Source organism: Octopus bimaculoides, chromosome 5 (assembly GCF_046866305.1).
Source record: "Octopus bimaculoides isolate indiv1 chromosome 5, ASM4686630v1, whole genome shotgun sequence".
NCBI classification, from domain to species: domain Eukaryota; kingdom Metazoa; phylum Mollusca; class Cephalopoda; order Octopoda; family Octopodidae; genus Octopus; species Octopus bimaculoides.
Genome location: NC_142932.1, coordinates 24709847 through 24733846, shown reverse-complemented (window position 1 = coordinate 24733846; position 24000 = coordinate 24709847). Strand labels below are relative to the sequence as shown.

General features: G+C 31.6%; 1 protein-coding gene across 24 annotated transcripts in view; it reads left to right on the top strand.

Moving 5' to 3' along the window:
- LOC106876426 (uncharacterized) overlaps nucleotides 1–24000 on the top strand; it is a 1215830-nt gene that overhangs the window by 1021362 nt on the left and 170468 nt on the right. For 16 of the 24 annotated variants that reach the window (XM_089352104.1, XM_052967878.2, XM_089352103.1 and 13 more), the window contains one exon: nucleotides 2570–2851. The exons of the other annotated variants lie outside the window; for them this stretch is intronic. In XM_089352104.1, coding sequence (XP_089208230.1) covers nucleotides 2570–2851 — 282 coding nt within the window. The remainder of the gene's footprint in view (nucleotides 1–2569; nucleotides 2852–24000) is intronic. 24 annotated transcript variants of the gene reach the window in all.

Sequence of the window (24000 nt, the reverse complement as noted above, 5' to 3'; positions counted from 1 at the left end):
TGGTGAGTTACAATGGATATATTTTCTTGGCGCTTTCCTCACAGTGAACTTTCTATACAACGAATTGATGGTGGTGAACTTGCTCTGCGGTGAATTGATGGCAGTGAACTCACCTGTAATCGTTGTATTTTACTGGAAGCTGAAACTTCACAACACTTTAGTTCAAGTTTCCCATTTTCAATCTTCATGCACTTATTAAAGATAGAATTAAAATTTTTGTTGTATACAAGATAAATAGAGGGATGGGGCAGGGTTACCTTAAGGGCTAAAAGGAAAGAGAGAAGGATAAAAAATAGTTGCTAAAAATTTGCTAATATATTTGGAAATGTTTGTGTGCAAGATATCCAAACAGTGCAAAGGAAATAAGTAAATATTAATATAAAAATAAAATATTTATTATTATTATCATTATTATTATTAATATAAGAGTGGTGTCAAAAGGATAATGCTGAAAGATCTAATTGTTCAGAGAAAATTTTTAAGGGTTTCTCTAATAGCAAATTACTAATCCTCTTCCCCATCCTATTATTATGTTTACAGTGATTACATGAGCAACATGTAAGATCCTTTAGTTTTCAGCTGTCTCTCATGATGTGTCCCAGTATTCAAATATTACACTTATATATATATATATATATATATATATATATATATATATAGATATAGATATATATGTATGTATGTATGTATATTTATTTTAAATATCTTTCCTTTCAATCATTTGAATATTAGAAATCATGTGAAGATGAGAAATGAGAATCTCTGAGTAGCAATTTATGAAGTTTTAACTTCCAGTAAAATGTTGTATTGGTGTTGCGTGTGTGTATGTGTATATATATATATATATATATATATATATATATATATATTAATATATGTGTGTATGTGTCTATGTATGTATGTATGTATATATATGTGTTTGTATGTGTGTATGTATACATATATATATATATATATATATACATACAGACATACACACACACACACTCACATGTATATATATATATATATATATGTGTGTATATATATATATATATATATATATATATATATATATATATATATATATATATCCATTCATGTTTTAACCTCCTTGCTCTCATCTCACTGTTTTGTCTTGTTTGTTTTCCCCCAATTTTTATTTTTATTCTTGTTATCTTCCGTTTTGTTAAACATTATCATTTTCCAAAATATTTCTTATATGATTTTTTTTTTATTTTGTTAAACTGTATTTTGATTAGTTTTAAATTAAAAAGTAAAAACACCAAAAAGATGGTGTTGTTGTTATTATTATTATTATTATTATTATTATTATTATTATTATTATTATTATTATTATTATTATTATTATTATTTTATAAACAGGTATCTGATAAACTTCCTTTTCTTTTACTATTCTTTTATTGTTTCATTTTTGTTATTTATTTTTTATGTTTTGGCAAAACAATTGTGTGAATTTTTTTTGAATGTTCAGTGTTCGCTACACTATCACAGTGCTGTATAATAATACATCCATCCTAGTCCATAAGTAAATATTTTTGTTATTATGGATTATCTATTATTATTCTGAATTATAATCACTAGTATAATACAAAATATTTTCATTTATTAAAATATTAAAACACATTCTTAGATGAAAAAATATAAGAAATTAACAAATAATTAACTAAATTTTAAAATTCCTCAACTTAGTCTGTTTCTCATTTTTTGTTATTTGATTCTAAATCTAAATTAACATGACAAAAAACTTAGTTTCAGATTAAGGAAATAAATGTATTTATAATAAAAGCCCTATCTAAAAATATTATATTTCATTGCCTGTTTTAAATGTATAATTTAACTAATTATAAACTATTATAATTTACAAGAATGCATATATATATATATGTATGTATGTATACATGCACACACATGTATATATATATATGCACACACACATGTGCATACACATGCACACATACATGTCTGTGTATGTATATGTTTGTATATGCATATATATGTGTATTTTATATATGTAGATATATTTCTGTTTAGATATCTTTATATATGAAAACATATAAAGACATATGTATATATATATATATATATATATATATATATATATATATATATATGTATATGTATATATATATGTATGTATGTATATATAATTAAAATACTAAATTCTAGTGTATTTATGTAACTCTAGTGTAGCAAAATTTCTGAAGTATTTCAATTATCTGCTGGAAATTATTAAATTGTTATAATTCTGTTTGTTACACTTTGTCTCTAACAATAATGTTTTAATAGAAATATTTTTGAAATTGTTTTAAGCATTATTATTTTTCCCCACTATATTAGAAATTTGTAATAATATTACTTTTCTAAGAAGAGTTTTTGATTCCCCTTCTTTCCTCAAATTATAAGATACGTAAATATACTTTCCCAAACCTTAAGAGAAAACAAAATAAAATAGGTAAAAAGAAATAATTTTAAATGATAATATCTCAAATTATCTCTGATACTATATCGGTTGCAATCATTACACAATCAGACAGATAATGCTAATCATATTATGTTCCTCCCCCAGATCTGCCTAAGATGCTGAAAATGCTCCACCGCATCTACTGGGCTCTCGGACATCAGCAGTCCTTGGTCTGCAACGTCGACGCCAACCCTCCCATCATCAAAACACAGTGGACCAAAAATGGTCGCACACTGCAGTTTAACTCCGACAGACTTCAACTGCTGGCCAATGGGACTGTGGTCGTTTCCCGCGTACAGAACTCGGATGCTGGCAGCTACAGCTGTCAAGCAAGTAGCTCTTTAGGCCGAGGGCCTTCTTCGCTGCTTGTTCAGGTTATTGTCAGAGGTGGGTATTTACTGGCGAGTAGCCTCACCCTTCATATTAGCAATAACACAGCCCAACAAAAACTTTGCTAAAGCACATACACACACACATATATATAGTCATATGCATACACATATGTAATTATGTATGTGTTTACTTATGAATACATATATATACATATATGTACTTATACATATATATATATATATATTTATATATATATATATATATATATATACACACAAATGTATATATGTATGTATGTGTGTGTGTGTATATGTATATATATATACATATATATATGTATGTATGCATATATACATATATATATATTTTTGTATATATGTATATATATATATATATATCTCTGTGCATGTACATAGCATGTATATGTATATATCTATACATATTTATTACAGTGAAGTTTACCTTCATTTAACGGAATGAGAAAGACAAAACTAAGTGGTATTAAAAAGGCTGAAACACTCCTTTAATGTTCTAAATTGGTTGAAATTTTACTGTAAAAGGACTTGTTATCACACATTTCAAACTCTCACTAAAGATCTTTGTATAAATCCTACTGCAATTAATGAATATAGTCTTTAGAAAAAACTGGGGGTTTTTTTTTTCTTCTTCGTTAAAGGGGAATTGGGTAATTTACAATAGTTATATTTTCCTATTCCTAAAACGCATTAAATATTATTTTGGTGTTTTTGAACTTTAAATTGTGTTGATTTGGAAGATTATTTTTTTATGACATAATGCTTAAAAAGCATTTTACATAGTTTTTAAAAAATGTTTAAATATATTAACGTAAATGATAGAAATGAAAGAATTGAAATTTTGATAGACTAAGTATTGTACATTTAATTACTTCTTGAATTCTCTAAGACACTCTGTGTAACATGGATAGAAGTTTAATGCTTACAAAAATGTAGTAAAATTAGATTTTAAATAATTACTGTAATTTTAAAGAGGATATAGTTTTTAGAGATGTAATTTTTTCATGAAGCTTGTTAATTCTTTAATTTCTATAAGCTAGTTACTTTGAACTAATGTCAAACTAATAATTGATACGTAATTAGTTATTGACTTACATGTTTACATGATTTCAGTTGCATTTACTCATTCATGCACTATTACTATATTAAAGGAATTAAAGAGATAGAGATAATGTGTGTTCTTATGCACATCACATTAGTGTAAACACAAACACACATATTATTGATGAACTTGATCCAAAGATTAATATAGAACTCAATGGGTTGTGTTGTGTACAGATATGTGGAATTAGAAATTCACCAGCAGAATCAATTATCTCTATGAATGCAATTTCGGCTGATTGTTTTGATATTGCATAAGATAGCTAGTGTATTTGTATGAACATTATTTTGCCAGTGTACCTTCATTGCTACATGTGGTTATTTGTAAATATCTGAAATGGAATTAGTCCTCTCCTCTTCCAAAGGATTATAAATTCAGTCTTCTCTATTAAATAGACTATTCTGGATTATGGAAATTGGTTAATGTTATATATATTTGCACCAGTTTCTCAGCAAAATATATATCATCACTTTATATAAGCTTTGAAATTTCAAAAGCCTTAACCTAACTTATCCAACTGAAATTAAGCAAAGGAGGTGAGAAGCAGCTTATTGGTTGTGTCCAGTTTTGTTTAACCAATCTTATGATAGAAAAAATAAGACAGCTATACAGTTTGCTATCATTGACTGTTAGAGTTATTTGTTTCATAGGATAAAGTGAAAAAAAGATGGATGATGGTTTAAATTCTTCTGTATCATGCATTTATAATTCAGATATTATTGCATTCCTTTCTAAAATCAATGCAATAACTCTTTCACAATCATATTTCTGTTGAAATACACTGTGTTAATTTTTAAAATGATTAAGAATTTAGAGTTATAGTAAAATAACTTCTTCATTGAACAACTTCTTGCTAGAACTTGTATGCTACTTAAATCCTTCAGTAGCTATGGAATGATAATGTTTAGGTATATTTTTAAAACTAGTTACAGTTTTTATGGATGAAAAATAAATTAACACACATATACATATATTTACTTATATGTACATGCATGCATGCACACATACACAATATATATATGTGTGTGCCAACTGATAGCTACAAATTATATATTTAAAAGTACAACATAACTTATGGAAGTAAAGCCATATAGCTGTCATATACCAAACCTGTGGTATATTACAAGTATGTTGTTCAACCTCACACAAGTGTTTGTGTTCATTTTTATGTTGCACTTAAGATAACCATTTACATAGAAGTCATATAGTTATTTTGAAGATATAATTCCATTAATATTTTCTTTAACTGAACAAGTTTATGATATTCTCTATATGATAATAGTACATTGCATTTCTTTTTAAAATTCATATTTCTGTAAGAGATAGCTTGCTCTGAATTTGCCAGTGTATTTTTAGTTGGGTTCATTAAGTAATCTTATTGCTTATGGAATTAAAGAGTTAGACACAGTTAGCTGCATTGGTAGAAAAAGGAATTGTATTGTTCATGCTTTTATTATGGCATGAGCAATGTAATTAAAATATAATCTCAGTTTCAGACTCAAAACTGATTTGTGAACTTTTCAAAACTTACCTTCTGCATTGTGGTGCATATTAGAATACATTTAACACACACACACACGAAGTGTGCGTGTGTGCTATAAATGTCAGAAATGTGCCATATTGATTGCTTGAAAGTGAGGTGTCACTGATCATTGAAAAGTGCTTTGCAGTTTTATTAATTTAGCAACTTCAGAAGCCTTAGTGTTTAAATTTTTTGGCAGCACCACAAACTTAATTGGTCGAATAATAATGATTTACATTTAGCATATAAATTCTTCATACAACCACACACACTTTGATTTATGGGGTAGGTTTACTAGACAGTTTTAAATTTAATGCTTATGAGCTCTTATTCTTTTAGCTTTCCGATATTATTGAGTCTAAAATAAGTATGTAGGGAAAATGATTAGATTTATATAAGATTGACCATTCCTAACTCTTTCTCTAAAGTGAAAAATAATGGGAAAATGACAGATTCGATATTTACATACTATCCAATAATCACATCTCAGTTGTGTCTCACTACCAAGACATTGAGGGAAAGTAACAAAAAGCTAAGTTTTAGGTAAATATAGCTTTTTCTAATTTAAATTAATGTTATTGAAACAAAGATTTCTTAAGAGATATTAAATAAGTATATAGTTGAATTAACAGTAAACTCCCTAGAGATCGTTAATTTAATATTGATCAGAGTGGGTTACTTGGTTTAAAGAGTTAGTATGGTTAAACTAATAATTGTGAGAGAACCTCATTTCAAGCTCATTCTTTTTCCAACTATGTTGAAACCTTTGGGTTATATTCTTAGGAAAAAATATATAAAGAAATATCAAATAAATCCTTAAACTAAACAATGCAATGTATATCTGAATGAATATATATATATAAATGTACATTGAAATGAGATTCCAAGACAACAAGCTCTTTTACAGTTTTGCCACTTTAGAAATGGCTGACCAGGGAAACGTTTCAGCTTCTTTGAATAATTACTGTTTTCTCTTTGGCTCCCGTTGAAACAACTTTAATCTTATAAAAAAATAACAACAAAATGTAAATTCTAGTGGACACACTTCATATTATGAGAAGCATACCCTCAAAGAATTTGGAACCACATCACATGTGGACTGTAATGTCTAAAATTCCTGATAACACAAAATCTTGGCTATATTTCCAAGTTGGCTATAGAGAAAATGTCAACAATCAAGTCCCTCTCGTTAGCTTTTAAGAATTTTTCCTTCCCTTTTGTTTATTTTTTATTGAGTTTTCTTTTTTTTTTTTTTTACATATTTTCTTGATGAAAATATGATGCACTTTTCTATTTAATGCTTTTCAGTAAATATCAAATTTATACGTAATCTGATGTACATAAAATGTAGTGGCCTCTCCTATTATGTATTTAGAGATGCAGTCACATTTGATATAGAAATGGTGATAGGAACTATGAGATGTTCAACAGTTAATGTTGCCACGCAATAGTTATTTTAACAGTCTAAGTTGACAAAATTCTTTCCAGATATGTAGTGCTCGCACTTCTTACCTCAGTGAGCTACATATTTCTTCCTTTGTACTCATTTATGGGGTGGATGGAATTTGTGAATGTTTAATTTTCTGTCTGTGGATACCAAATACAGACATAATATGAAAACATTAAATTATCATACTTCTAAATCACAATTTATGTTATATACCCAGATGACTGAACATAGATCCAACTTTGTGTTGAATCTTTGCATTGATTTTAGTTGCTTTTTTCTTTAGTGTTTGGTTGTCTTTGTTTCAATAGCAAAGCAAAGCTAAATTAACATATATGAAACATGACATATTATATGATATTCAATGTTACTGCATTGAAGTTAATTGAAATTTGCGTTAACTTTTTACTTGACATTCACTGATTTGGTTTTTAACTTTATAATCAATATCAGTATTATGATTTTTGGAGAATTTAAGAACTAAAGATGATATATTAATTATTTGGATTTCAGTAAATGTTATAAAAGATGCTTATTAAGACTGAAAGTCATTACAGGATAGAATTAGAATATTTTTGCTGTTTTTTAATCAGAAAATCTTACTGAAAGGTAGCAGACCAAGCTTGGTGTTTTAGTGTGCCTGATTCAAGTTCTGATAGACTCTATGCTTTACCTAGTGTGCAGTCAATAATCTTAGAGTGAAACTACAAACAAACAGTGCAGTGAATGTATAAACACCAGACTGTCAAAAATGTTATTTATACTAGAAAAATATATCTTTGTTATGAACTAAATGGTAGCTGGTTATCAATAATTTTACTTGTTGCCATCTATCTGATAAGCAATAGATACTTTGGCTCAGATTCATTTCTATTAATTGCTAAGTTCATAGGAAAGCTGAGGTTTATGTAATAATATTCAGACCCATTCAGAAAAATTGTTATATCTTCGGGTATTATGAATTAGAATCAGTTTTGGGTCAATGTACATTCTTTAACCTCCTATACAGCTTTGAGAAAATATATAACCACAAGATAACTGCATCATCAGTTTATAGAAATATAAATTTTCAAAACTTATTAGCTTAATGAAGTGAATATAAACACATTGGAAAGAAAAAAAACAAACTGTTATATGCTTAATTCCAACTGCTCATGACTTCTGCAGGATTCAGTAGCAGAGAACTTTAGGTCACTGATTAAGCATTCTAGTATGAAGTTAATTAAAATTGATTTTAGGTGTAGAATTTTAGTACATAAATTGCTTGTGTAATGATTTAAGTGACTTAATTTTTCCAATTTGATTATCTTTGGTAAGAAAGGCGCATCTATCTGAGGATTTCTTAGACTTGTTGTTTCAGATATTTTAAGTAGTCAGATTCATTTCTCTCAAGATGGATAAAATTTATAGCCATTTAAGTGGTACGGCTTTTGCTACTGTTTTTGATAGATTATTCATTTCTATAACTTTATCGATGACCTTTCAAGTGAAGTAGTTTGATTTTCGCATTCTTTGAAATATATCACTTAGGAAATAATTTACTATTGCAATCTTAATTGAAGTAATCAATATCCCCCAAAATACTTTCCCCAGGCTTGTTATCAGAATTTTTTTTCTCACATTGACATGTCCACAAATCAAAACAAGGGATGTACAGTAAGAAATGCTACCCAGCATGCACCTATTCTTGTGGTCATTTCAGTTTCTCTGAGTGTATACTTTTGATATGTAGTTGATTGAGACATTGCATAACTTTACACAAGGTTGTCAATGTTTCACCTCCCACTTCTGCATTTTATTGTTGTTTTTCTATTTAAACTTAACCTTTTTCTCAATTCCATTACTAATCAATGTCGTCCTAAAGACATGAATTTTTCTGCTCTATTGCACACCTTTTGTGCTTCATTTGCATCATATATGTAAAGGGAGTATATATATATATACATATATATATATATATATATATATATATATATATATATATATATATATATATATGTATGTATATATATATGTATATATATATATATAAAATCATACTCTCTTCCTCAAGAAGGAAAATGCTTCTGTTTAACTACTAATTTGGACATTGCTGTTTTGACACCCCGAAGAAAAAAAATTTAGAATTTTATTATTACGCAAATATTTAATAATAACTATACTGATACTCGTGGACACAGGATCCTGGAATCTGCTCATTTGCAAAATCACTCATACATACATACAAAGACTTTTCTTTATAGGCTAAAACAAACAAAATATTTGTTATATTAAAACTAATAAAATATATAATCCTAATGCCAATAACCTGATATATATATATATATATATATATATATATATATATATATATATACATATATATATATATATACATACACACACACACACGCACACACATACACACACACACACACACACACACACACACACACACATGCATTTTGTTTCTTGATAAGCCTGTAATTAAGATCACTAAGACCCCAGCCCATTGCAATTGTATTAGGACAGTGAAAATGAAGTGGAGGTAAGAAATACCAAAATCTGTTGTTAGATTTAACAACTGTAATATGTAAAATAGAGAGACAAAGGGAGTATTTTATGAAGTATTCATTTAAAATTGTATTGTCTGTTATAATGCACTTATATTCAAAACCTCAAATTACAAGATTTCTCTGACAGTCATAATCTGTTGTTATTTACATGATAGATTCTAATATTAATGACAAATACTTGTTTTTATATAATATATATTAATATATATTGCCAGTACAGACTTCTATTAAGATACAACTTTTATGCTCTGTTATGACAAGTACTGCCATACACCAAACCAGGATGCTACTGACATCTTTGACACTATATTTACTAGAACAGACAACAGCCAAAATATAACTTCTTTAAAAACATTGACTGAAACTATCCACTGAGTACTTTGATATACTAGCGTTAAGAGTAATTGTTACTACTACCAATATATTTTTCATGTTACCTACTATTAAAATGTTATACTAATGACAACTATAAAATACTATTTGGATAGCACATTTTTCCACTCGATGCAAATGATAAAATAGATTAATAAATACTAATGATTATTACAACATAGTAATTATTCTGAAAATCAACAAACCATTGTTAGCAAAATATTTGACAAAGCATGGTAGTTATACACTATCAAGATAAAGTATAGTTTTCTGAAAAGTAGTTTCAACTGAAATTTACCTATTTAACATACCTAACTCCATTAGAGTTAATTAAACAGAATATTCAGAGGATCAGCTAAGGTAATGATTTTTTTCAATTAATTTTTCATCAATAAAGTAAAATTTTTGTGAGACTTCTTTTTACATTGTAAGTATTGAATAGATCCATTGATGGAGTAAGATATGGATAAACCCATCTAAGTTCTGGCTGTATGGAATCTAATTGTTTATTAAGGGATCAATTAAAAAAGATTTTGCAGGTGAAACAGAGGAGCAGAAAGATATTTATTAGATCTTGATGCATAGGTGCCTTTAGAGTTCACTCTGTTGCAGCAATTGGACCAAGTCTTCACTCTTTAAGTGGTAACTCAATAACTTTATGCACAACATCCTACTTCAGCAACTCATGAATACGGTTTCTCCCCAACGTACTAGTCTGAAACCTTGCAAAAGTCTCAGGCATGAATATTCCTTCCATGATTTAGCAGTAAAAAGAAAAATATTGCCTTGAGTATACTAAAAACTTTATTCTACATGCATCAGTTTAGCTAGTTAGTGATTAAGCCATGAGAACATTAGTTGCCTGTCCAGTTAGATACTCGTATATGTTTTTCATTCATTTATCACCCTCCATATTGTACACACACACACACACACACACATGTGCACACTGAAATATAAAGCAGTACAATGATGTACATATTAAGAAACTCATGACTTATTAATAATTATTCTGTTATTATTATACATTAAATCCTGAAGACATGTACACATATCTACATAATTATCTACTATACATCATATTCATGTATATATAATGCGTGCTGTCAGATTAAATTGTAAATCCATCTATATTGATATCTTACCATTATGAATTAAAACTTATATATATATATATGTTTATACAATATAAACATGACTTTTACTCTACTTTTGATTGTTTCCATAATTTTCATTGCACGTTCAAGAAAAAGCCTTAGATTTTAGTATAAAGATATAAATACTTGAGCATTTAGTATAGAAGTGTAATTACTTGAACATGTACATGCATTTTTCCAATGCATTCAATTCATGTTGTAAGTTGTTTGTTAATTGTCAAATCAAGATCATCATGATTATGGCTGTATCATGATTTTAGCTTCAGTTAGTACTGTTTGCTTAAATGTTGGTGAGTAGCATTGATGCTACTATGGAATATTTATATACTTTAAGCACATTGCAAAGCAAGCTACCCTCCTGGCATCAACCACTTGAATTCTTTTTGGTACATCAGATAGTGTCATGAAGTCTGGACATTGATTTGTCTCAAATATATTTTTATTATGTTTACCCATACCATTTTTTTGCCATTGAGCAGTTTTTGATTATTTCCATTCATGTAATTGATGGTTTTTCAAATTACTAGTTTAATGTGCTATTCAGAGTTTGAGAAATTGAAAATTGAAGTGCTATCAAATGGGGTATGTTTCAACTGTGCATACTTATCCCTCTCTAAAAAGCACAAAGTGATATTGCATAAACAACATTACATATAGTAGGGTTGGGAAGTACACAAGTACATAGTTTAACAGAAATATATGGGACCTGGCTAATTCCATCTTTTATAAAGATCTTCATGGAAACTTCATTCAAGTTACTGATTCTGATACTGGATGCCCATTGATTTCTGGTGTTGCCATCCGGTTTCACCAGTCCTCAGTCAAATCGTCCAACCCATGCTAGCATGGAAAGTGGATGTTAAACAATGATGATGGTAGGAGCTTTTTGACATTCTTTCTCTTCAGAAAATTTCCCTCGTTATGAGATCATGCTTATCTTTTTTTTATGCTAAAAATATCAACTGTTCAGCAATCAGCACAGTATTGCCTTTGTCTTTTGTACAACATCAAGGTTTCCCTATATTTTCAGACTGGGCTTAGTCACTTCAGTAGCATTTCATATGGTTATGTTCTTACAAACATACCTGGTATAAATAATAGGATCTTCATGATTTCTCAAACAATATATGACTGTATGGTCTTGCTTTCTTAAACTCTTAATCTTATATCATTAGAAATTTGAGATTTTCGTTAGCATTCTAAAGCCTGTGAAACTGTACAAGCAAAAGACAGCCTGCATTACCAGGAGGGAATCATGTGTATCTATTAATCCATGGGGAAAAAATACAATCTACATCATTCTTGATGTAGATTGTTTATCAAAATAGGGACAAGAAAAATTAGAAAAACAAATTTCACATCTGCTTTTTCAGTAACCTTGATAATAATGGATACATGAAGTCGGTAGTATGTGATTTCTTGTACAGGAGAATAGAGATAGTTAGTTAGTGGCAAAACTGTCAGTAGTGTGCAGCAAGAACAAGTAAAGATGATGTTAGCAAACATGTGTGAGTTTGACACTGTGTAACATGAATGAGTAGAAAAACCAGATGGAATGAATATGACTGAAGATGGTAGAGGAGAAGAGATTTTAGAGAAAAACAAATTGATTGTTATTTCCAGCAAGAAAAAAATGTCCTCAAACAGAAAATTATTGTTCATGAAAGGAGATGGGTGACTGTAAGGTAGACGAAGTTCACAGGCAGCAAGAAACGGTAGGAGTGGTCAGTAGCATTGAAATGGCATGTAACAGATTTACGTGATTAAAGTCTGATATAGTTTACCAACTAACATGCAAACTTTGTGATGTTTTGTTTACTGACAGATTGATTCAGAAAGCATCTACTTATTGTGCAAAACAGATTTCCTGATGGAAATAACATTAATATACTCATCAGCTATATAACAAGGATTTAAAAATCACAATAATCGTGTATATTGTTGGGTCTAATATAAATGACATTGCTAACCTATGCTTTATAGTGGAGCTTTCTATAATAATTGTCATATAAACCTTTTTTGGTTCAGCTATTCCTAATGGAGCTGACTTCATGATTCCTGAAACTCTGTGCTTCCAAAGACATAGAAATATGACATGAAGTATTACCATTGCTATGTGTTATATGGAAGATATTACCATTCCCCATATCCCCAGAAAAGGCTCTAGTGTTCTTCATTCCTAAAAACTTCGATAACACCATCTACAAGCCCTGCAATCCTGATATGGATCTACTAAACTTTTCTAGACCAAGCACTTTAACAGGAATAAGCGAACTGGACGTACTATCTTTATATTTGTAGGAAATTTCAATGACCACCATGAAGACTGGCTTGGTGACTGAACAATGGACATTATTGATTGAGCCCAATAGCTTCCTGATGGCTCTGGTTTACAGCAGTTTGTAAATGAACCAACAAGAGGTGATAACAGATGCATATGCACATGTATGCATGCACATACTATAAACTATATATTAATTGTTAGCAGTTGTTTTGGCATGGAAGATTATTCATTGAATATACAATGAATACCCTCTCAGCTATCAGTATTGTTAAATAACTGATTATTCTTCTGATTACAATCATTGAAAAACCTTATACAAGATCATAGTAATATGTGTCTGAAACTTGAATTCATGATGCAGGGATTTGCTACTAGCAACATAAGTGGTCATGACAACTAGCAGAGAAGATTCAAAAGAAGATATCAAGAAGAGCAAACAAAATCTTTTTAGTTGTAGTTGTAGAAAATCTGAAGCTATAAAATGTAATTTTCTTGGAATTTTGGACTTAATTCCTATGAAAATAAGATCCCTCTGTTGGCTACAGGATAAGAATCTAAATACACTGAGATGAATCACACGCGGAACTAAAGTACTTTTGGTTAAGCAATTACTCAACAAGTAACATTTGTTGAATGCAGAACAGTAAATAATTGTAATTTTATTGCAAAAAATGATGACTGCAGTTTTATTCCTTAAAGTGTAAACACTGTGAAAATTACACCAAGTGGATCATCATCATCATCATTGTACTCAATGTACTGGATATTGTACTCAATATTTCATCAACAAATTTAACAAGAGCAGTGGTGATTAAAAATATACTATGAGCTAAAAGTGCAAGGTGTGTCAGTAATTGAAAAATACACTTAGTGAAATCTTTCAAAAATAACATTCATTTTTGAAACTTCATTTTTCTGAAAGGACTACATATGAATGTTTGAGTTAATTTTTATGACAATTAACAAAATCAGAGGTGGATATTTACAGCAGTATAATGCTCTTTCATTTTGGCAATTTAACATTTGTTTATATGCCCTCTCAACACCTGACAGAACAGGGCCTTAAAAATATTGAAGAATTAAAGAAAGGCAAAACAAAAGAAAATTCACTCATGGCTTTGGAAAACAGTTAAAAAATGATCATTGATCTATATAAAACTATCAGTTTTGTTGTATTGCTTATCACATGCAAACAGGCAAATAACTACTCTCTCCATCAACAAGAAGAGAAAAATAAGTAGAAGCAATGTTTAAATTCAGTGAAAAGATACTCAAATACACATTAATCTTTAAACTAAACTTAAAAGCTGTCCAAAAAACTCTAGCATCAGCAAAGTGTAGCTAAAAGAAAAAAAGAAAAGTAATTTAATCAAAACCAATCAACTGTTTACAGAAATATGAACGTCAGTCAATAAATTCAACAGAATCTCCATCTCAGGAAGTTAAAGATACAAAGGGGGGAAAAATCCTGATTGAGCAAAAAGAGTTCAATCAAGATTCAGGGTGATTAGAAAAAAATCTAAGAGATGTATATTTCCTGTATTGTTGCACAAGCACACATCTCAGCTTCAATGATGAATCCTTGAGACTATGATTACAAAACTTCATGACAGCAAAGTTCCAGGAAAAGACTTGTTAGATAACTGTACAAGACTTATTGGAGGTGTGCTATTGATTTTACTAGCAAGTTCTATATGGAAGTATAAGCATACTTAACTATTGCGGCTGGCAGAAACAAAATTCATACCACAAAATAATGTCACTCACATGGTGAAAAATTGCAATCCAATTGCATTCCACAATCTCATGTATAAAATGTAGAGTCTGTCTAAATCTGTTTCTGCAGGATTGCTGTGATGATAATAGTGTCGTTATTTTTGATTAGTAACAAATTTGTGATATCTTAGATACAGTGGTATAGGAGAAACATGTTCATAGTCTTGCAGATTACTTCAGATCTGCTACTTAAATCAACATCTAATATTCAATATTGCACATTTTTCTCTTTCTCTTGCCTATCAATACTTTTCCCTTTCTTTGATAAAGAGTATCACAGAAATTCCCTTCTGTTACTTCGTTTAGTGCATTGAGCTTCATTGTTCACTTCTTTATTGTCTTTTGCTATATATTTCTATGCTTTCCAGGCTTATACTTTCATATGTCTGATTCTGTGTATTATTTTTTTGTTTGACTGTCTCCTCTTTGCCTCAGATGCTGCTTGTGTTGTGTGATTTTTTTTAACTATACATACATGCAAGCGTACATACAAATATAGTTTTATGGAACAACAAATGCCATGCATTGTTGTGAGATCAGCTTCCCAGTGGATGTCAATGTGTCTTGAAAAATTGAGGAAAAGGAGAACATCTATGGAAAACTGATGAAAAACCTATGGCACTTATATCAGGTTACAGATTTTCATTTGCTCTTATTATAAGTGCATTGGGCTATTTAACAACTGATGTTCATAGAAACTTATGGGTTCTCCCAAAAAAGACAGAGCCAACTGATTCACATTCTCCAGTGAAAATTTTGAAAACACTTCAGGGATTCTCCATATGCACAAATTCTCATATATATATATATGGATTACATATAGATGTATGTGCATAAACAACAATAAAACACACTTGTGTTATTGTGACATGCACACGTATATGCATGTGTCAGCCAATTCAAGTAACCGCTACCCACAAGACCTGTCTTGACTTAAACAAAAGAGGTTTGTCACTTTGTTAGTGATAAGCTTGAATTCTACAAAGGAAAACAAAATTAAATAAACCCCAAAGTAAACTTTCATCCATACATACATATCTGTATGTATATATATCAGTAAGTGTGTGTGTGTGTGTGTGTGTATATATATATATATATATATATATCACAGTTTTTCAAATTCAGGAAAGCGCCCAGATTGTAGGAATTTTTAGATTGATTCTCGTCTCTGCTAAGCAGAGTGTGCTTCTGTTTCCATTAAGGTAAGGCCTAGAACATTCTAGCTATCTCCAGTTGATGCTGTATAACAGCATTATGTCATTTTTTAATTGCCATATATAGCTGGCTAAAGATGTAATATGCCTTTCCTGGATTGTAAAAGAGGATCTCTGATTATTTAACCTGACCAATAAAGGTCTCGCCATTACCATACCAACTGATCTACAGCAAAGGCATCCAGCCATGTTAACTGTGCCAAAGCTGACATTGGAGCTCACTACCGCCCTGCAGCTTTCCAGATTCTGTTAAACCATCCAATTCTTACCAGCATGGAAAACAGACATTAATTGATGATGATGATCTTGATGGTGTGTGTGTGTGTATATATAAATATATATAATTGTCTGAGTTAAAAAGTTAAAGTCAAATCTATTTCAGTCCTAATTAATGAAAGTTGAAACAGAATTAGCTTAGTAAATGTTGTCTAGTATGAAAGATATGACATTCAGTTTCCTGAAATATCTATTGCACTATTTTGTATATGTACACCTTCTTCTTATTTTAGTTTCCTAAAACATCGTTTACTCTATTTTGTACGTTTATTCCTTGTTAGGTATGAATGTTATGTGTGTGTACCTAACTATTTCTTTCTCTCTCTGTATACATTCACACACAAACACACGTATATATAAGGTGATGTCCCAGCAAGGTCATTGTCCAATATCTGTAAGAAGTTAAAGAATAAATCAATATAAGTTTGTATGTGTATATTGCTTTCAACTTGTTTGTTGTGGCCATCTTCATCACCATCACAATATTATCTTTCGGTGTATGAGAGTGTTTGTTAACTCTGTCCTCATATGTATTCCTGAGAAGTATAATGGTTCATATAGGTTTGTATGTAGAAAAGTTCTAAATGTGAGGCTTTGTAGGCTTATAGGCTCCTATTCAAAAAATCTGTAGTAATTTGTGTTGAAAGCATCAAATATATAGTCATGAAATTTTACGATTTCCATGTTTATATGAAATTTGTATATTACATTGTTTGCCTGAAATATTCTGTGGCTTGCAAGTTTCTAGTGTCATATTGGAGAAGTTTTTTTTCCATTTTATTGTTTTTATTTTATTCTGACTATTAGTTTGTGGTTAGATGTGATTCATATTGTGTTTTGCTTTGAGTTTTCAATGACATAAAGCTTTTTTTACAATTAGATTGCTTTTGTTTCATGTAGTTTATAATATCTCTTGTATCTTTGAGAATGAATTTGTACTTCTAATGTTCTATAGCTTGGTTTACTGATTTATTCAGGTATCTGTTAACTTTTGTTTGTTTTATTCCTTAAGATATCCCTTAAAACTTCTTCAGTGGATGAAAATTTAAAAGCTCATCGAAGAAGGGGTTTGGTTAGCACTTCTTATTTCCTATGCCATGAAGAATTCATCTCAGCATGTATCTATACAGTAAAGATGTAAACAACAAACAAACAAACAAAAACTCTATTCTATAATATTTCAAATAAATACACCAATGCACAATATTGCCACACAATTAGATAGTATTATCAAACAATGTTGTTGTTGGCACTCCGTCGCTTATGACGTCGAGGGTTCCAGTCGATCCGATCAACGGAACAGCCTGCTCGTGAAATTAACGTGCAAGTGGCTGAGCACTCCACAGACACGTGTACCCTTAACGTAGTTGTCAGGGATATTCAGTGTGACACAGTGTGACAAGGCTGACTCTTTGAATTACAGGCACAACAGAAACAGGAAGAAAGAGTGAGAGAAAGTTGTGGTGGAAGAGTACAGCAGGGTTCGCCACCATCCCCTGCCGGAGCCTCGTGGAGCTTTAGGCGTTTTCGCTCAATAAACACTTACAACGCCCGGTCTGGGAATCGAAACCGTGATCCTATGACCGCAAGTCTGCTGCCCTAACCACTGGGCCATTGCGCCTCCACTATCAAACAAAACAAATTGGAGAAAGATAGTATTATCACACAATACAAATTGGAGAGGTATAATATATGGTTATCCAAGAACCTCTTTGAGATCTTGAAGTATACATTTTTCAACCATTGTGTATAACACAGACATGTACTGCATATTGCCTGCAAATGTGCCATCAAATTGTAGAGTAAATCAGAAGGTACCAGGATATTTGAAAAAATTAATTGATTTTTATATACTGTGCCTGTGCATATTATGTTGCTTTGTGGCAAAATTTAATGCTCATTTTTTATATCATACTTTTAAAAAGCCGATTCTGTGCCATAAAACTCTTAATACTTTATTCAAATTAAAAGCTTTAAAAATCACTGCCTTGAAGAAACCAACAAAACGGGCAACAACTGCACCATAGGCATTAAAAGTTTGTTTGCCAATGTTCCTGTGGCAAAAACAAAAGAAACCATATGAAAGAGTGTATGCACACAAGAATAAAGCTACACACAAAAGCAGCTAATATAGTGCTGAAATAGTTAATGGTTCTGTATAATAGGAATACTCTTTCACTGTCCAGATATCAAAGTATCTAAGCATAAAATTTGAGTAGCTATGGGTTACCCAAGTAGAATGCATGATAGCATTCCACTTGGCTGTGATAAAAATAAATTGGTATTCAAGCATAAACACAATATGCATCGGGTATGTGGATGGTATACTCCTCAAAATGGTTGCATTGAAAGCACTTGAGGAATATAAGATAACATTGTACTAATATTCAATTTCCAAAACAGTAGAAATAAAACTCCTCACAGTACAGTTGTTACTAATAACCAATGTGATACACTGATTCCGTTCCAAACATGAAATTGTGAACTTCACAACTAGAAATGACACATAAGTTTGACATACAAGTTTGACACTTTTCTAATACTCTCTGTGCACTTACAATAAGGAACAAATGCAGTGCATTATGCTATACAACACTAAGCAAAATCAGATCACAAAGTAGGCAATGTGTCTATAGTCTATAGAAGTATCCACAAAAATAAACAATGATAGAAACAATAGTGATGCTGTAAAATGCTAATTTGCACACACACATAAAATTACAAGTTATAAACAACAGCAAATATCTAATTGCTGACTTATAAATTTCACAGTCAAAATTCAAATTACAATGATAACGTATACACCACTCACATTGACCTTGCCTACTTTAAAAGAACAGTAACCTATGCCATAATCACTTTATCTTGAAGACTATGATGCTCCAGTAGTGACGATGGATTTACAGACTTCATTGTTCTGAACAGATTACAAAACTCACAAGAAAAATAGGAAAAAAAAATTCTTGATTGGAAAGGAAATTAAAGAATATCAGTCTTGTTTCTAAAGCATATGTAAAAGAAAGGCTGTTACCTATGTACACACATATTATTCACTTCTTTCTATGCTTTCCTTAGTTCTTTCTCATTCACAGGTTTCTTCCAACTGGATTGCCTGCTACTACTTTGTCCACCTGTCATTCTTTGTAGAAATCACATATCCATAATAACTCCATTCTCTCTTGCACACTACATCCTAGTTCTCTGATATCCAGTTTTTTTTTCAGTTCTTCTCCATTCATGCATGTTATATCCAGCTAAGCATGCTTGCCTCATTTCTAGTCTTTCAACACCCTCTTCATTCAGTGTCCATGTTTCACTACCATGTTATTTCACATTTTGGAAACAAGCATCATAGAATCTACTCTTCTCTATGAAAGGGGATCCACATGTTGCCAGCAACAGTAATAGCTTCCTGAAATTTTCCTATGTTGTTCTTACTCTGGCTACTGTGATTTTGGAACACTTTCTCACTTCTAATTAAATGACTTAAGTAATAGGCTATCAACAGCTTCAAAGGAACATTCTGCGCATTTGAAAGAATTTATGTCAAGGGTGATCATACTAACATTTTCCCTCTCGCCCAGCCTGCCTATGATCCACTGAACCTCTTGTGCATCTGTTTACACTGGGTACACTGTATAAAATTTTTATCTCCAACTTTTCTCTCTATTGAGCATCACCAATTCCTGATAGCTACAGTATCCTGTCTTCTTTTCTGCTAATTATAATTTTTATCTTTGCTAGGTTTACTTTCAAGCTCAAAAAAATTCTAAGCTTTGCTTCCATCTTTAGAATTCCTTTTGTAAATCTAGAGATTCATATTTGAGAATGAGCTCATCGCACACTGACATTCCCATGGACAGTCAGTTATGAACTCCTCTGTTATGGCTTGGAGAATTATAATAAATAGTTGAGTGCGAGAACTGAGCTCTGATGGACACCTACTTGCATACGAAATTCTTTGCAGAACTCATTACTCATCTTTTTGATGGCATTTATCTATATCGTTTTAACAGATCATCTATCTACTTGTAGTTTTCTTAGCAACCATCAGACTACGACATACAGCATTCTGTCAAACTCCTGCAAATTGATGAATGCAAGGTATATTGCCTTGTTCTTTGCTACAGGTTTCTCTTGTAGTTTTTTTCACTAGGAAATGGGTATCATTTGCAGTGCATCTTGGCACAGACTGCACCTCATCTAATCTAACTTTCTTCCTAATTAGTTCTACCATAACTCTTTCTGTTATTTTCATAACTTTTCTATCAAGATAATGCTTTTGTAGCTACTTACTTTTGGATCATTTTCTCTGCCATTTGTTGACAATACTGATATGATAGTATTCCTGAACTATCAGAGCAAGTGCTACTTGTTATCTAAATATATATACTGCTATATCACAAAGAAAATGTATTGTTCTTGAGCTCATATAGCGAAAGAAGAGTAGTGTATGCATGGATATTATATGATCTATCTTTCACAGAACCACATCAAAATGAAGCAGTTTATGTTGGTTTGAGAAATATCTTGCCATGAACCAACCCACAAAAATAATGAACATATCAACTTGCAGACATTTTATGAAATATTTATTAATTTTTTATGGGCTTGCAAATAGAACACTCATCTTGTGAAGGATACAGATGATGGCAGCTGTATAAAAAAAGTGCCAAATTCTTTACGTTGATGAAACCTGTGGGAGTAGGAAGTAGTCAAGACTGATCTCAAGATGTTTGGCTTCACTGAAAATTGACTAATGTCCAAGATGATTTGCATTTCACTATGCTTGATAATTCACTCACCAAAGCAATTGCTGGGTCCTAAGCCTTATGTTTATGCCTATGCTCTCATGATACCCTACATTTGCACCCAATCTTTCCTATCAACCTTCCTTTATGTCTGTTCTTCCTAACACCCATCCCTCCATCAGTCTTCTAACTAAGGCACTATTCAATTGCTGGAATCATACACCCGTGGAATCTGCACTTATTCCATTCCTTTTGTGCTACTAGTTACCTCTCTCTCTTCCTCTCTCACTTCCTTTAATATCCATCCCTCATTCTCAATATCATCTTTTCCCCACATTATTTTCCACTGCTCACTCCTTTGCTTCCAAATATATCACCCACTTCTTAGGACTACCCCCTACTTTATCTATAACATACCCTCATTTTTGCTATCATTTTCAATACACTCTCATATTTGCTTTTGATGCCCTCCATCTTTGAATTCACTTACTGTAACCTCCACTACGTATCCCTGACCCCATGTCTGTCCCCGTACATCTCTATATCTCTCCAGTCACCCACCCTGCATATCATCTTGTTTTTCTGATCATGTTGATCAGGTTTATAATACTGTTACTCTTCACTCTTCTTGTACTGCTACTTATCACCTTCTCCTTCCAGAGCTATTTCTTTTACTTTATTCATCATACTAATGTTTACCATTGGTCACATGTCCACCCTTTTACATCACTCATTACTTTAACCTCTGCTCCAGCCCTTAAACACCTGTGACTTTCTTCTCATACTCCTATGAATTTATTCTTCCACACCTCTACATCTCAACTCTATGTTCTTTCTCATACCCAGTTTTCTCTCAAATAATAAATTTACACTAGCTGTATATGCACATGGTGGCTTCATTTCTTTCAAGCCTTGATATGTCCTCTGTAGTCACGGCCCATGTTTCACTGCCATGTAGCATTACTGTTCATATACAGACATCATACAATCTGCCTTTCACTTTAAGGGAGAGGCCCTTTGTTACCAACAAAGGCAGTACCTCTCTGAATTTTGTCTACCCTATTGTTATTCTAGCAACTATGCTTTCAGAGCTTCTTCCTCTGCTGTTAACTTGGTCACCTAGGTAACAGAAATTATCTACTACTACTACTAAGAAAGAACACTTGAGGAAGCTTATTTTCATACATTCTTAGTATTTATTGTACCTGCACATCTGCCACACAAAGACTATTTTCTCTGTTAACTTCCCTGTGATACTGCTGCACCTGTTATGTGTCCATAGTTTGCACTAAGTACACCATATGGAGTTTCTACCAAATCCTTTTCTATATATTGAGCAAGGCCATCTCCCTGAAGAGATTCATTTGTCTGTTTTCCTATATACTAGGACTTGTATATTCTAATGTATGCATTTGTATGTAGTTATATTTGTATATAGATATATATATATATATATGTGTGCGTGTGTGCATATAAATTTAAGGTCAGGTGGCATTAGATAATAGGTACATAGAGGTAGCACTCAAGTTGACTTCTGGCCTAACTCTTGCTTGAACTGCAACAAAATTGTTGGGATGTTATAGCTGCCTAAAAGAGAATTGGCTATAAGGCAGTGTTTTGATCAAGCTAGTACATGTACAATAGGATAAACATTCAGACAAGCAAGCAACTGGTATCAGGTCAGGTTATGACATTTGTATATTCATACATTGATATAACTTGAGGGTAGAAATGAATGTTACAGGAGTTTAGATCACAAGAGATGAAGAAAAGATGTATTCAAAGATATTCATAATGGTTGTGATGTATGCCAACATTATCCTGGAACAGTTATAATGTGAGCCCATATTTTTGATATTAGATGATAGGTTAAAGCAAGTCATCATAAGTAGATTCCAAAGCTGGATGAGGAAAAGATGATGAGTGAGATTTCCTTTACTGTTGTTTTAAGAATAGTTGTGGAACTTTTGTAATTCACTGCAAGTACTCCAAAATCACAGAGACATTGTTGTACACATGCACACATATAGGTGCAGGCATGGCTGTATGGTAAGAAGTTTGCTTTCCAATCAAATGGTTCCAGGTTCAGTCCCACTGCATGGCATTTTGAGCAAGTGTCTACTACTATAACCTTGGGCTATGTGTGTGTATATATGTTGTTGTTGGCACTCCATCGCTTACGATGTCGAGCGTTCCAGTTGATCCAATCAACGGAACAGCCTGCTCGTGAAATTAACGTGCAACTGGCTGAGCACTCCACAGACACGTGTACCCTTAACGTAGTTCTCGGGGATATTCAGCGTGACACAGAGTGTGATAAGGCTGGCCCTTTGAATTACAGGCACAATAGAAACAGAAAGTAAGAGTGAGAGAAAGTTGTGGTGAAAGAGTACAGCAAGGTTCGCCACCATCCCCTGCCAGAGCCTTGTGGAGCTTTAGGTGTTTTCGCTCAATAAACACTCACAATGCCCGGTCTGGGAATCAAAACCGCGAGTCCGCTGCCCTAATCACTGGGCCCTTGCGCCGCCACTTGTGTGTGTATATATATATGTGTGTGTGTGTCTTTATGCCTGTGTTTGTCCGCTACCACCACTTAACAACTGTTGTTGGTGTATTCACCTCCCTCTAAATTAGCTGTTCAGCAAAAGAGACTGTTAGAATAACTACTGAGTTTAGAATCAAAAAAGAAAGTAATAGGGTTGATTCATTTGA